General features: G+C 41.8%; 2 protein-coding genes and 1 long non-coding RNA gene across 3 annotated transcripts in view; 1 reads left to right on the top strand and 2 right to left on the bottom strand.

Annotated features, from left to right (window-relative positions):
* Positions 1 to 5,538, bottom strand: part of LOC114641927 (NACHT, LRR and PYD domains-containing protein 3-like) — a 117,410-nt gene extending 111,872 nt beyond the window's left edge. The window contains exon 1 of the mRNA XM_051925838.1: positions 5,461 to 5,538. Coding sequence (XP_051781798.1) covers positions 5,461 to 5,524 — 64 coding nt within the window. The 5' untranslated portion in view covers positions 5,525 to 5,538. The remainder of the gene's footprint in view (positions 1 to 5,460) is intronic.
* LOC114643553 (protein NLRC5-like) overlaps positions 1 to 14,428 on the top strand; it is a 5,922,889-nt gene that overhangs the window by 1,746,184 nt on the left and 4,162,277 nt on the right. The window lies entirely within an intron of this gene.
* Positions 1 to 14,428, bottom strand: part of LOC127527384 (uncharacterized) — a 902,058-nt gene that overhangs the window by 345,808 nt on the left and 541,822 nt on the right. The window lies entirely within an intron of this gene.

Below are 14,428 nucleotides of genomic sequence, written 5' to 3' on the forward strand. Positions count from 1 at the left end.
TCGAATGAGACTGTTACTGTGCTTACTGCTTCTGGACAACCTCACCTTCTCCAAGTATCAAAACCTCTTCAAGTCCAGTCACGTCCTGGCGGACATACCTTACTGCATCGTTTTCTTTTAAATCAGCTCTGTCCAGTTAACCTTTTAGGAAGAGATCTCATGACAAAACTTTCTCTTTCTATTTCTATGACTGACAAAGGTTTTTTCTGTTCTACCCCCAAGTTGTTGTGTCAAATTGCCCCTTACCCCAAACCTTCTTTTGCAGCTTGGACTTTAAATATTTCCCCACACACCATTCTCCTCAAAGCCCTACACTCTTTTTCCCCCTGTCTCTTTCCCAATTTACAGGCCCCTGACATTTTACACTGTACTGCCCAATACTTCCCTATAGAAGTAGACACCCCCTGGCTAGAATCTTTCCTTACTTCTGGTACTCGCCCCGAAACCCTTCACATCTCCTGTGTTTTTATTTCATCCACAAAGGCAGCTGCTTCTGTTCATCTTACATGCTCACAACATATATTTTATCTTGGCGGCTCAGTGCCTCATATTTCCTTAGCTAAATCATGCACTGTTAAATGGGGGGAAATAGGACCATGGGTAGAAAAATGCCTTAAAAGAACAGACTGGTTACAAGTTACTCCGGGTATTTTTGATACTCCTGACCGTTTAATAACTAAAGTGGTGCTTCAAACTGATTTTTTAGTACATCGCGCTTTGTGCCGTCCTTCCTCTTTTGCTTGTTCATTGCAAACCACTTTCCCTTCTTGGCTCTCTATGCTCCCTGATTCACTATGGTCCCAGGGAAAGAATGATTATGGAAGGATAGCCCATTGTGAGCCTCTGGTGATCCACCCAAAATCCTCCTTCCGCCCGCACCGTGCCCAATATCCTCTGTCTCCCGAAGCAGAGGCTGGCATCTCCGCCGTACATTCCGATCTCGTCAAACGCGGTGCCATTATTCCAATTGAATACTCTCCAGTCAATTCCCCCATTCTACCTGTAAAAAAGGCTGACGGTTCATGGCGTTTCGTACAAGACTTGCGACAAGTAAATTCTGCCATCTTCCCTAGGGCCCCTATCGTTCCTAATACTTCCACTATCCTCTCTACTATCCCTTCTTCCGCTCGGTACTTCTCCGTTATTGACCTAGCTAATGCTTTCTTTTCTATCCCTGTACACCCTGATTCTCAATTTTGGTTTGCTTTTACTTTCCAAAACCGCCGTTGGACATGGACCGTCATGCCTCAGGGATACACTGAAGCCCCTTGTGTATATGGACAAGCTCTTGCCCAGAATTTAGAAGGCTTTTGGCCGGACAGAGGTAGTACATTGATACAGTATGTAGATGACATAATGATATGTAGCGCTACGGAAGAAGATTGTGCAAAAGATACCCAGAAATTGTTGCTGTTTTTGGGGGACAATGGCCATAAAGTTTCTAAAGTTAAGCTGCAGCTAATCAAAACAACTGTAAAATATCTAGGTCATGACATTACGTGTGGAACAAGAGCTCTCTCTAGCGATCACATTACAGCCATCCAAAATCTTCCTAGACCGGTCACAAAACAACAGGTTATGTCTGTTTTAGGTATTCTGGGCTACTGCAGACAGTGGGTTCTAAATTTTACTGAAAGAGCACAGCCGTTGCAACAATTGGCTAATACTCCTGGCACCCCCCTTTCTGGCCAGGTCCAATGGAATGAACAGGCTGAGAAGGCTCTCTGTAACCTAAAAACTGCTCTTCTATCTGCGCCCGCGCTTGGTTTGCCTGATCATTCTCGTCCATTCACTTTGTTCGTGGACGAAAAGCAGGGATTTATGAATGCAGTACTGATGCAACAACATGGAGATAAACAAAGACCGGTGGCTTATTTTTCTAAAAAACTGGATCCAGTGGCCGCAGCACTTCCTCCGTGTCTTCGTGCTGTGGCTGCAACAACAGAAGCTGTATTAGCAAGCACGGATGTAGTTCTCATGAGCCCCCTAACAGTTAAAGTGCCTCACGCTGTACATTCTATCCTAGTACAAGCCAAAACTTCACATCTCACTACTGCTAGGGCAATACACTATCAGAATGTACTCTGTACTTTGTCAAATGTTACAATTGAAAGATGCTCCACTTTAAATCCAGCCACTCTTCTCCCAATTAACAACGAAGGAGAACCACATAATTGCCATGATGAAATAGCAAAGGTTGTAAAACCTAGAGTAGATCTACAGGAAACACCTTTAGAAACTGGAGAAATGATTTTTGTGGATGGATGTTCCTTGCGATTGAAAAATGGAGCACCCTCAACCAGTTACGCAGTGGTCCAAGGGGACCGCCTGCTGGAAGCAAATCGAATTTCATCAAGCTTGAGTGCACAAGCAGCTGAACTCGTAGCACTCACTCGAGCGTGTCAGCTGTCCGAAGGGAAGATCGTAACAATTTATACGGATTCCAGGTATACTTTTGGAGTCTGCCATGATCATGGAGCACTATGGAAACTAAGGGGATTTAAGACCAGTACTGGCAAACCCATCCAACATCAGAAATTGATCGAATCCCTTTTAGAAGCTATAACCAAACCATCGAAGCTAGCGATTGTTAAATGTCAAGCTCACACAGGAAAACAGGATCCTGTTAGCAAAGGAAATGAATTAGCTGACCATTTTGCTAAAGAGGCTGCATATAATAACACACCAATTTCTTTATTCCAACAGAGAAATGACCAGGACCCTGATAATCAAATTATTTCTTTACAGAGTGCAGCCATGGATATCGAAAGGAGAAAATGGTCCAAAGAAGGGTCCCTCTCTGATGGAGTCTGCACTCATAAACACACTAACAAACCTTTTCTCCCAAAAGCCTCTTTCCCAGGAATGGCAAAAATCGCCCATGGCCTCGATCACGCAGGTAGAGATGCCATGGTTCGAGATGTTGAAAAACATTGGGAAGCTGTAGGTTTCTCTACATATGCAGAGCAATTTTGCAGACGCTGTGCAATATGTCAAAAGTTTAATGTGGGAAAAGGTACCCAGGTAAGTCCCGCTGTTACCCCTAATCCAATGGGTCCGTTTGAACACCTCCAAATGGATTTCATTGAACTAACCCCGTCTAAAGGGTACCGATATTGCCTTGTGATTGTCGATGTGTTCTCCCGATGGGTAGAGGCTTTCCCTTCAAAACACAACGATGCCAAAACAGTAGCTAAAGCACTAATTAAAGAGATTATTCCAGGATGGGGTATCCCTCAAAAGTTACAAACAGATAATGGCACTCATTTTGTGAACTCCGTTATAAATGAATTAACCACCTGGCTCCAAATTAATGTGCACCATTATTGTAAATACCATCCCCAAAGCGGAGGCATCGTAGAACGATGCAATGGCACTTTAAAAGCTAAACTCGCAAAAATTTGTGAACAAACTAATTTATCATGGCCGGATGCACTACCCTTAGCTTTAATGGGACTAAGGGGACGGACACACCGACATCTGGGACTATCGCCATTTGAGATTCTGACCGGACGTCCCATGCCCATTGGCATGGTTGTAGGAAATGTGAATTTGCATACTGTGGACAATGATCTTCTCTCTAGTCTTGCAGGTCTCCGAACCTCGTTGAAGGAAGTCCACCAGCAGGTTAATCAAGCCTGGAGGACCAGCCCACCTTCTAAGGATTTACCAATTCCCTTGGGCACCTGGATCCTGGTTCGAGATACTCGGAGGAAACACTGGCATCAGCCTAGGTGGAGAGGACCATTCCAAATTCTTCTATCCACACCACATGCCGTGAAAGTTGAAGGACTGCCTGCCTGGATCCACACATCGCATTGCAAGAAATGGCTATCTTAAAAATACTTTTTCTGTTGACTGTTACCCGCACCCTCTCAGGCTACCCAAGGATGGGTGGTGATCTTTATCTTTATAAGGTAAAACAGAACCAGAATCAGAGATACCCGAATATCACAGTCACACAGGGACTCACCACTTCAGTGCAAATTGATTTCTGCTCAATTGTGGACTGTGGAGTCGGACGACAAGAACAATGGACCTGGTCTGATAAATATGTTTGTGTTTCAGCTTCTACGGATTACGAAGACTGGTGCAGTCGGTGGGGTTTAGTCTTTGCAAATACAGGGTCAGATGACTGGGGATATGCTGCCTTCCAAGCAGTTGACCCGGGTTAATATCTAAGTACTTTACCGCCTCTATGGAAAGGGCATATATGCTACATGAGGAGCACATGTCTCGTATAGCTTCTTCCATTTTCTCCTCCCCATCCCCTTTCCCCTCCCCTTCCCCTTCATCAACCATTTCAATTTAATTCTACTGCCCACATCATTTTGTTCAAAAAGGGAGGAGTGTAAAAACATAAAATGATGTAATTGAACAAAATGTATGTGTGTAAGTACAGAAAATAGGACAGAATGATCAAACTTGTTTGTGTTTTGCGTACGTGACAAAAAGCATATATACTTTCTGGAAGTTTTCTTTCAATGATGTGTGTGACAAGAAAATATACCTTTAGGGTAAAGACTTTACCAATTGGAATAATACAAAATGAGTCAGGACGCTATTTTTATTGCTTACGTGGTCTACGATCAGGAGACTAGAAAAGCTATAAAAGGGCAAGGATATCTGCGCTCGAGGCAGATGAAGTGCGGTGTCCTAGGACTGTATTTCTCTGTCATTTTACCCTTGCCTGGTATGTATCAATAAAAGGTTTTTACTAATTTTAATTTCTTCTCTGTCTTCAGTCACAAAAAGTGTCCACATCAGCAAGCACTAGACATATTTTTGAGCATGTCCGCTGCACTCTACTTGCACTTTACACTGTAGGAAGTAAGTAAATAACTCAAGGCTTAGATTACCGGTCAACAGCTGATACCGTTGCGCCACCGAAGCGCTCATAGCAAATGCGTGTCAATGTCGCACCCTAACGCGGGTTGTTTTTCTGCAGTTATATTCTTGAATAGAAGCGCACTTGTTCTGTTATATTTGTACCTTTTGTGAAAGTGTTTATTTGATATTTGGAATTCAGGCTTCACACATTATACACTTCATGTCTACATTTTGTCAATTATTATTAAAACATGAAAACGTTTCTGTTTTAACGATGTATTTACATAGATCATTGTAGACACAGAACACACATGAAATGCAAGTGTTCCAAATGACGATATAGTATTTATAAAAGGTGTCATTTTGCTTGACTTCTCACTCTATACAACTGTAAGCAACTGACACGCAGGTAAACAGACTTGAGCTGAGAAAACTGTGCGGCAGTGTGGGATGTGATAGTAGGCTGCTTGCTGCTTATCAACACATCTACAGGACAAAAGACGCTGATGGAGAGGTGTGAAGCGATTTAAGGTGGGACGGATCTAAGAATTTTTTCGTAGGCTCTGGTAATTCTAGTGTTAATGAATTAATGAATGCTAACCCATGTTCAGGAGACTGTGCTGCACATACCTGGAGCTTTGATGTTCTCTGTGGAGAAAAAGAGAAAGTTTTGAGTTAGTGTGTGCATCTTCATCAAACACACATCAACACAAGATTTTCTATTTGTTTGCTCTCATATTTCAATGACTTCTGAAGCCCCTCACAACTATTCACACCAATGCCACCAGGTTTAATTCCCCTCAGCAGACAGCAGTTCTCTGCTCTTTTATAAACTCCTCCATGCTGCAAAAATACATATGTTTCTTCAGACATGTTTGGCCTTTGAACATTGCACTCTGTCCCAGCAGCACTGAGGCACTGGCCCCCTGCAAGACCGTCATGTTGGAGAAATTTAGCTAAGTTTGTGTGGCCCACCCATTAGCTGATTACCATATCTACATACAGTACTGTAATTAGTGAACCAATGATAGGAGACTACAGGGATGTTCTTAACGTGTTTAGAACCCTCTAATCCTCCTGTCTATTCACCGCCCAACATCTACATTTGTGTCTACGCGTACCTGTGAACTCAGTGAAGGGTGCCTTACAAAATAAACTGAACTGAATTTCATTTTGTTACTTGGTGTGAGTTTAGTACAGTTTAGGTTCCCATTTGTCCAATTCACACCAGCTCCGATTCTGTTTCCTACTGCAGAGTTGCAAAAAGGGAAAAAGATCTGCAGTTTCTTAGTTTTGGAACACCCTCTTGTGGTAATTTGTCATCATTGTCATCATCCGTAATTACTGGTGAATTTTATTTTTGTTTTGAGTTTAAGGTATACTATTCTTACATTAACACTTGAGACACATTTCCTAACATAATGGGCCTCATTTGTAATGTCGTCAGTTAATCGGGTGTATCAGAAATCCTATGGAACTGAATACGTGTTTTTTGTAAACAATATTTGGCATTTTCTTATCAGGTGCTAACATTATTTGTTCACTGGAGTTCCTCAATCTTGAACACGCTACATACAACAGCACATGAGTCAAACATTCCTGCCATACATCTGTTCCTGCTTTTCTCACTGACTGACCTCGGCTTCTGTGGATAGTCATTAGTAAACACAACAGGAAACTGTAATCTCTTGAACTGAAAACAGGTAATAATGGCAATTGTAGGTATAAATATAATCTTTGCTGTAGCTGATCCTGTAAAAAATGTTAGCTTTAATCAGAGATGAACGTAATGCTTTGATCTGTAATCTCGCATAAAGTTTTGGAGGATTTACATCAAAATCAAACATACAAACTGAAACAGACTGAGAAGGTGGAAATAACAGTTAACCCCAAAGAAAATGGGGACCTAAAAACTGCAACCAATAAGAAATTAAATAAACCCAAATAAATGTAAACCACAGCATACAATACACACACGGTAAACTGAACTGAACTAGGCTTCCCATGTGGTTTTTATTTTGTTCGCTCAGGAATTTGTTTCCAGATTATCACCAGTCATATGTTCACCTTGGGAAGATGGAGAATGCAGCACTCTAGTAATGTTATTAATAATTAGTTTTTATAATTTTATTAATATAGTTTTACCGCAGCCACAGGGGATGCACAAACCAGTGTGTTTCTTCATGGTGGTCCCAAGCCTGGATAAATGGGGAGGGTTACGTCAGGAAAGGAATCTGGTGTAAAATTTTGCCAAATCAATATGCGGACAACAATGCAAATTTTCATACCAGATCAGTCGAGCCCCAGGTTAACAATGACCTCCACCAGTACTGTTAGTCAACAGGGTGCTGGCGGAAATTGGGATACTGTGGGCCGAAGAAGAAGGAGAAGAATGGGGAGAGACGTGTCTGGAGGCAGGGTGAGAGGAGAAATGTAAAGAGAGTAGAACTGAGGATAGGAACTTTGAATGTTAGCAGTATGACTGGTAAGGAGAGAGAGTTAGCAGATATGATGGAGAGAAGGAAGGTTGATATATTGTGTGTGCAAGAGACTAAATGGAAGTGGAGTAAGGCCAGGTTGGTCAGAGGGGGATTCAAATTGTTCAACCATGGTGTGGATGGGAGGAGAAATGGGGTAGGAGTTATTCTGAAGGAACAGCATGTCAAGAGTGTTCTGGAGGTGAAAAGCGTGTCAGGCACAGTAATGATTATGAAGCTGGAAATTGGAGGTGTGATGATGAATGTTGTTAGTGCATATGCACCGCAAGGTGGGTGCGATGGAAGAGAAAGATTTTTTGAGTGTGTTGGATGAAGTGAAGAACAGTGTACCCACGGGATAGAAAGTGGTGATTGGAGGGAATTTCAATGGACATGTTGGTGAAGGGAACAGAGGAGGTGATGGGTAGGTATGGTGACAAGGAGAGGAATGAAGGAGGCCAGATGATAGTGGATTTTGCCTAAAGGATGGACATGACTGTGGTGAATACGTATTTTAAGAAGAGGGAGGAACATAGGGTGACGTACAAGAGTGGAGGAAGATGCACACAGGTAGATTACATCCTATGCAGAAGTGTTAATCTGAAGGAGATTGAAGACTGCAAAGTGGTGGCAGGGGAAAGTGTAGTTAGGCAGCATAGGATGATGGTCTGTAGGATGACGTTGGAGATCAAGAAGTGGAAGAGAGTGAGGGCAGAGCCAAGGATCAAATGGTGTAAGTTGAAAAAGGAGGACTGCAAGGTTGAGTTTAGGGAGGAGGTGAGACAGGCACTGGGTGGTTGTGAAGAATTACTAGACAGCTGGGAAACTACAGCAGATGTAGTAAGGGTGACAGCAAGAAGAGTGCTTGGCGTGACATCTGGAAAGAGGAAGGAGGAAAAGGAAACCTGGTGGTGGAATAGGTAAATACAGGAGAGTATAAAGAGGAAGAGGATGGTGAAGAAGAAGGTGGATAGTCAGAAAGATGCAGAAAGTAGACAAGAGTACAAGGAGATAAGGCGCAAGGTGAAGAGAGAGGTGGTGAAGGATAAAGAAAAGGCGTGTGATGAGTTGTATGAGAGGTTGGACACTAAGGAGGGAGGAAAGGACCAGTGGGCTACAGAGGGACCGAGATGAGAAAGATGTGCAGCAGGTTAGGGTGATAAAGGATAAAGATGGAAACGTACTCATAAGTGAGGAGAGTGTGTTGAGCAGATGGAAAGAGTACTTTGAGAGGCTGATGAATGAAGAGAATGAGAGAGAGAAGAGGTTGGATGATGTGGAGATAGTGAATCAGCAAGTGCAACGGATTAGCAAGGAGGAAGTAAGAACAGCGATGAAGAGGATGAAAAATGGAGAGGCCGTTGGTCCAGATGACATACCTGTGGAAGCATGGAGGTGTTTAGGAGAGTTGGTAGTGGAGTTTTTAACTAGATTGTTTAATGGAATCTTGGAAAGTGAGAGGATGCCTGAGGAGTGGAGAAGAAGTGTACTGGTGCCAATATTTAAAAATAAGGGAGATGTGCAGGACTGTAGTAACTACAGGGGGATAAAATTGAACAGCCATAGCATGAAGTTATGGGATAGAATAGTGGGAGCTCAGTTAAGAAGTGAGGTGATGATTAGTGAGCAGCAGTATAGTTTCATGCCAAGGAAGAGCACCACAGATGCAATGTTTGCTCTGAGGAGGTTGATGGAGAAGTTTAGAGAAGCCCAGAAGGAGTTGCATTGCGTCTTTGTGGATCTGCAGAAAGCATATGACAGGGTGCCTTGAGAGGAGCTGTGGTATTGTATGAGGAAGTCGGGAGTGGCAGAGAAGTACATAAGAGTTGTACAGGATATGTATGAGGAAAGTGTGACCATGGTGAGGTCTGCGGTAGGAGTGACGGATGCTTTCAAGGTGGAGGTGGGATTACATCAGGGATCGTCTCTGAGCCCCTTACTTATTTGCAATAGTGATGGACAGGTTGACAGACGAGATTAGACAGGAGTCCCCGTGGACTATAATGTTTGCTGATGAAATTGTGCTCTGTAGCGATAGTAGGGAGAAGGTTGAGGAGACCCTTGGGAGGTGGAGATATGCTCTAGAGAGGAGAGGAATGAAGGTCAGTAGGAACAAGACAGAATACATGTGTGTAAATGAGAGGCAGGTCAGTGGAATTGTGAGGATGAGGGGAGTAGAGTTGGAGAAGGTGGATGAGTTTAAATACTTGAGATCAACAGTACAGAGTAACAGGGATTGTGGAAGAGAAGTGAAAAAGAGAGTGCAGGCAGGGTGGAGTGGGTGGAGAAGAGTGTCAGGAGTAATTTGTGACAAACGAATATCAGCAAGAGTGAAAGAGAAGGTCTACAGGACAGTAGTGAGACCAGCTGTGTTATATTGGTTGGAGACAGTGGCACTGACCAGAAAGCTGGAGACAGAGCTGGAGGTGGCAGAGTTAAAGATGCTAAGATCTGCATTGTCTGTGACGAGGATGAACAGGATTAGAAATTAGGACATTAGAGGGTCAGCTCAGGTTGGACGGTTGGGAGACAAAGTCAGAGAGGTGAAATTGCGTTGGTGTGGACTTGTGCAGAGGAGAGAGACTGAGTAAATTGGGAGAAGGATGCTAAAGATAGAGCTGATAGGGAAGAGAAAAAGAGGAAGGCCTAAGAGAAGGTTTATGGATGTGGTGAGAGAGGACATGCAGGTGATGGGAGTAACAGGACAAGATGCAGAGGACAGAAAGATATGGAAGAGGATGATCCATTGGCAACCCCTAACGGGAGCAGCCAAAAGAAGAAGATGAAGTTTTACCCCGATAGCCATAGCCAGATAATAAAGTTCTAACACTGAATTGTATTTTATTTGAATTTTTACACAGTCCATGCAATAAATTGAACGTTTTAAGTATTATACAGAAAAGAACAGATAAAAAGAAATAATATGGTGAACTACACTGAGTGTGCACCCTCCTCTGTTCAGGCTGCAGGGGACCCCATAACTGAGCTGTGCTCTTGTGTCAGGTTTAATTACACTGCGGTGAAAGTTGGATGAAATTAAAGCAGAAGTCTGAGCAGAAGTTATTAATAGCAAAATGAAGTGCTCATGAATTAAATAAGTGATCAGACTGGGTTTTAATTCCTAATTTCACAGTTTCATTTGTTATTGGCACTGAAAGTGAACACCAACTTTCTTGGGTGGGTTGAAGGGCTTCTTTTCAGGCATCTCAGTAATTTTAGTCCTGCAGTATTTGTTGGCGGTGTGAGACCCTCAGACCAGAGCTTAAAGACTAATGATGCTGCAGAGCAGACAATAACTAAATACAAATGAGATGTGAAACAAGCCGTCAATAAAGAAGTTCATCTCTAAAGACACTTAATAATGTTGAAAAGAGACCCTCTATGGCAGTGATTCTCAACTGGCCAGCCGCAGCCCACTAGGCAGACCAAGTAAATTCCAGGGGAACTGCAAGATGATGGAAAATATTAATAATGACCGAGTCAAAATCTTAAATCCCTGAAAATCAAGTGAAAATCTTAAATGAATATTAAATAAATATTAACTGAGTCAAAATCTTAAATCACTGAAGTTCAAGCTACAGCAGGAAAGTCAAACTTATGGAAAATTTACAAGGCCAACATCAATAGCACTCAAAACATGTTACACACGACCCACAGTGAGTGTTAGTATGTCAGGAACCCCCTTTAAAGTGTGTTTCACATACTGACTGTATACTGTATTGTTTAACTGGATTAAATTTACAGCTGCCATTGAAATGCATCTTCACTGTCCGGACAAAGATCTGATGGGCTCTCCACATACAAACAGCAATTAGGTGTTTAGTGTCTGCACAGCACCGCGGCTACTGATCGCTATTTATTAGAATAGACACATTTGAATTTCTACTCGTGTTAAATGTGGCTGTCGCTGCAGGGCTCAATTCAGAGGATTACCAAGTAGCTCTTGTGTTTAAATTATGAAAACATCTGCCGTGACCAATTCTGCATTTTTAAAATTACTTTTGATTTATTTATTTTCAGAAATACTTCATCATTCTAAGTTTTAAGAAGTCATACTAAAGCAGTGGAACTTGAAGAGCTTTTTGTTGGTATCAAAGATATCTGTAGCAACAAAATCTGTGTTTTGGTAATTTATTTATCCCTATAAATGCCTTTTCCATTTATGCTGTAAGTAAGGGGGGTCCTTAGAAAAATAAAGGTTGAGAACCACAGCTGTGGAGTTTAATGAGAAAACGTGTCATAAAAAAATTGAAAAACTGTGAGGAGACAAGTAAACGGATGAACAGAATATTATCTGAAACAAAAAATACAAATGACACAAAATGTATAATTTTGTAAATAGAAGGAATTCAAATGCCTTGCTAACAAAATCACCATTAATGCTAAACACTCAGATATTTCTCAACTTATGGTTTGTATTTTCGTAATTTAGGCATTTTGTTCTTACCAGTTTCCTTTTTCAGGTAACAGAGTTGTAAAAAGAAAGCTGGGGAGAAAAGAGAGAAGATGAATTAGTTTAATTTAAGCTGGAAAGATGAGGAAAACAAGAACCATCTTGAGAGAGGCTGCTGGAGATCCTTTGTTTCTATAATAGTAATCTACAGTATATACATATAGTGCATATAGGGTATAGTATATACAAATAAAATAAACAATTTAATACTCCTCAGCACTTCTTCATAGACCTCACTCCAATAAACAGCCACAATAGATAGATAGATAGATAGATAGATAGATAGATAGATAGATAGATAGATAGATAGATAGATAGATAGATAGATAGATAGATAGATACTTTATTAATCCCAAGGGGAAATTCAATACTATAATAAAGCACAAAAAACCAAAAATTCTTCCTCTTTTTCCACCTCCGCTGAGTTTTGCCCACTGCCACTCTGACTCACTGGAAGTGAGGCGGTGGACTCCCTTTGTTGTTGGATCCGCGAATGCTTTTGGTGCCATTCCATGTGTTCTGGGAAGCCATAGAGAAAGTAGGGAGGTCTTCCACCAACAGCACCCTCTAATGAGACACAGGCATCCAGACAGGGCTGCCTTTCCGGACTCCAATTCCCCAGCACCCCCGTGTGTGTGAGTTGCCATATGAGGACCACGGACACGTGGCGTATTGGGGATGGAACCTCTTCCCAATCTCAGGTTCTGCTGGGACATACATTATCTCCTGTTAGTTGTTTCTTTAATCCTCTGGCCAATTTGCTTTTGTCATCACTCTGGCCTCCCATCTGGGTAATGTATTTTTCCCTATCTCATCCGTGATACCTGTTCTCCTCCTACTACATATATTTATATAATAATAATACTGTATTTGCATTCATTCCTAGTAAAGTAGAGCCTGTGGCAGAAGGCAGAGACATTTGTATTAACAACAACTGCTGCTTGTTCCCTTTCTCTTGACAGAACTGTTCTACCTCAGAAAAAGACGGGCCTTGAACCAGGAACACACAGCTGTTTGGGGTCTTCCATCACTTCACCAAATGGACAGTCCATCAGTTTTATGGCTTCTTAGTTCATTAGAATTAATGGAGATGGACGTCTGCAGCGGAGCTCCATTAGCAGTGGTGTTATTTTTTTCTCTTATTTCTTATTATTCCGAGGTATCCTGTATTTACCCAACCTGAGGAGTTTCTATTACAGTATATGCAAGCATATAAACATGACCGGCAAGAAAGGGGCTGAAAAAGAAACGTAAAGGAAATCTAAAGCTACACCCAAGCATAGACAGGCATCAAGTCCAAGTTCAAGGTACGTCCTTTCAGAGACTGACCTGGAACAGACAGGCGAAAGCACATTTTTCACAGGACCCCACTCCACTGCATCGTCTCCATTTGAGAGTGAAAATGGGAGCGAATGTGCAAGTGATGCAGGTTACGATAGCTCGTCGATTCCAGAAGATCTCTTGAAGCTGGAAATGGCCTTGCAGTCTGCACTTTCATCTATCAACACGAGCCGGAAGCATCGACTGTAATAGGGGTTGCTGCTTCACCTGCGGACCATGAAGGCCAAAATAATCTGTCCAAACTGAAGGTAATGATCGCTACAGTGGCAACGGCCATAAATGAGCTCAAGAAAAATATAAAGAAAGAAATAAATGATATGCTCAAGACAAACGAGAAGACAAATGAGAAGCTGCAGGTGGAGCTGCGGCAGGCTAATAAAGACTTGGAGAAATGTGTATATAATCTCTTTGAGGCAGCCTTTAAAGGTATGCTGGAAAAGGTTGAGGAACACATTCAGGAAAATGTGTTAAAGTTGGAGGAAAAACTGAGAGCACTTGGTGATCAGTTGAAAGACGTTAAACATTTATGACTCAAATTGAAACAGATGAAAGTCTGGCATCCACCGCCAATGGAAAAGCAATGGCTGCGAATTCCGAATGCAAAAAACTCAGACTTGCTGCTCTGGAAGATGGATGCAGAAGGAATAATATTAGAATCAAAGGTCTACCTGAGAATCGTGAAAGTCCAAACCCAGTGAAATTTGTAGCTGAACTATTCTCAAAAATAATTGGAGAGGACTTTAAATGAGACACCGAGATAGTAGCATCTTACCGCATATGAGGATCAAATAATTCTAAACCTAGGACTCTTATTGTGCGTTTCGAAAAATCACCATCTAAATTTAATGTAATGTCACTTCTCGGACAGAAACAAGAGATTATATTTGAAAATAACCACATTCGTATTTTCCCTGATCTCTCACCCTCAACAGCAGCTAAGCTTTTTACAACATTAAACAGCGCTTACAGAAAGCCGAGATCAGATACAGCCTCTTGTATCCTGCCAAACTGAAAGTGGACATTCAAGGCAAGCATCACATCTTTACCACTACTGAGGAAGCAGAAAAAGAGTTAAGAAAACTGATCCCGACACTTTTCTGAAATACGATCGTGAGTCACATCCTGTCATAGCATGGCAAAGAAGATATTACCGGCTGTCTGATCTGCTTGCAATGATACTGGTACCATAATTATACATCCTTTTCCCTTCTTGGCCACATTCTGTTTATGTTTTAATTACAATTATATGCGTTTATGTATGTATGTGTGGAAGAATTTAAATTAGTAACTTTTTTTTTTTTTACTATTCTAAAGGAGACTGTTTAAC

The sequence above is a fragment of the Erpetoichthys calabaricus genome, chromosome 4, assembly GCF_900747795.2.
Source record: "Erpetoichthys calabaricus chromosome 4, fErpCal1.3, whole genome shotgun sequence".
Classification (NCBI taxonomy): domain Eukaryota; kingdom Metazoa; phylum Chordata; class Cladistia; order Polypteriformes; family Polypteridae; genus Erpetoichthys; species Erpetoichthys calabaricus.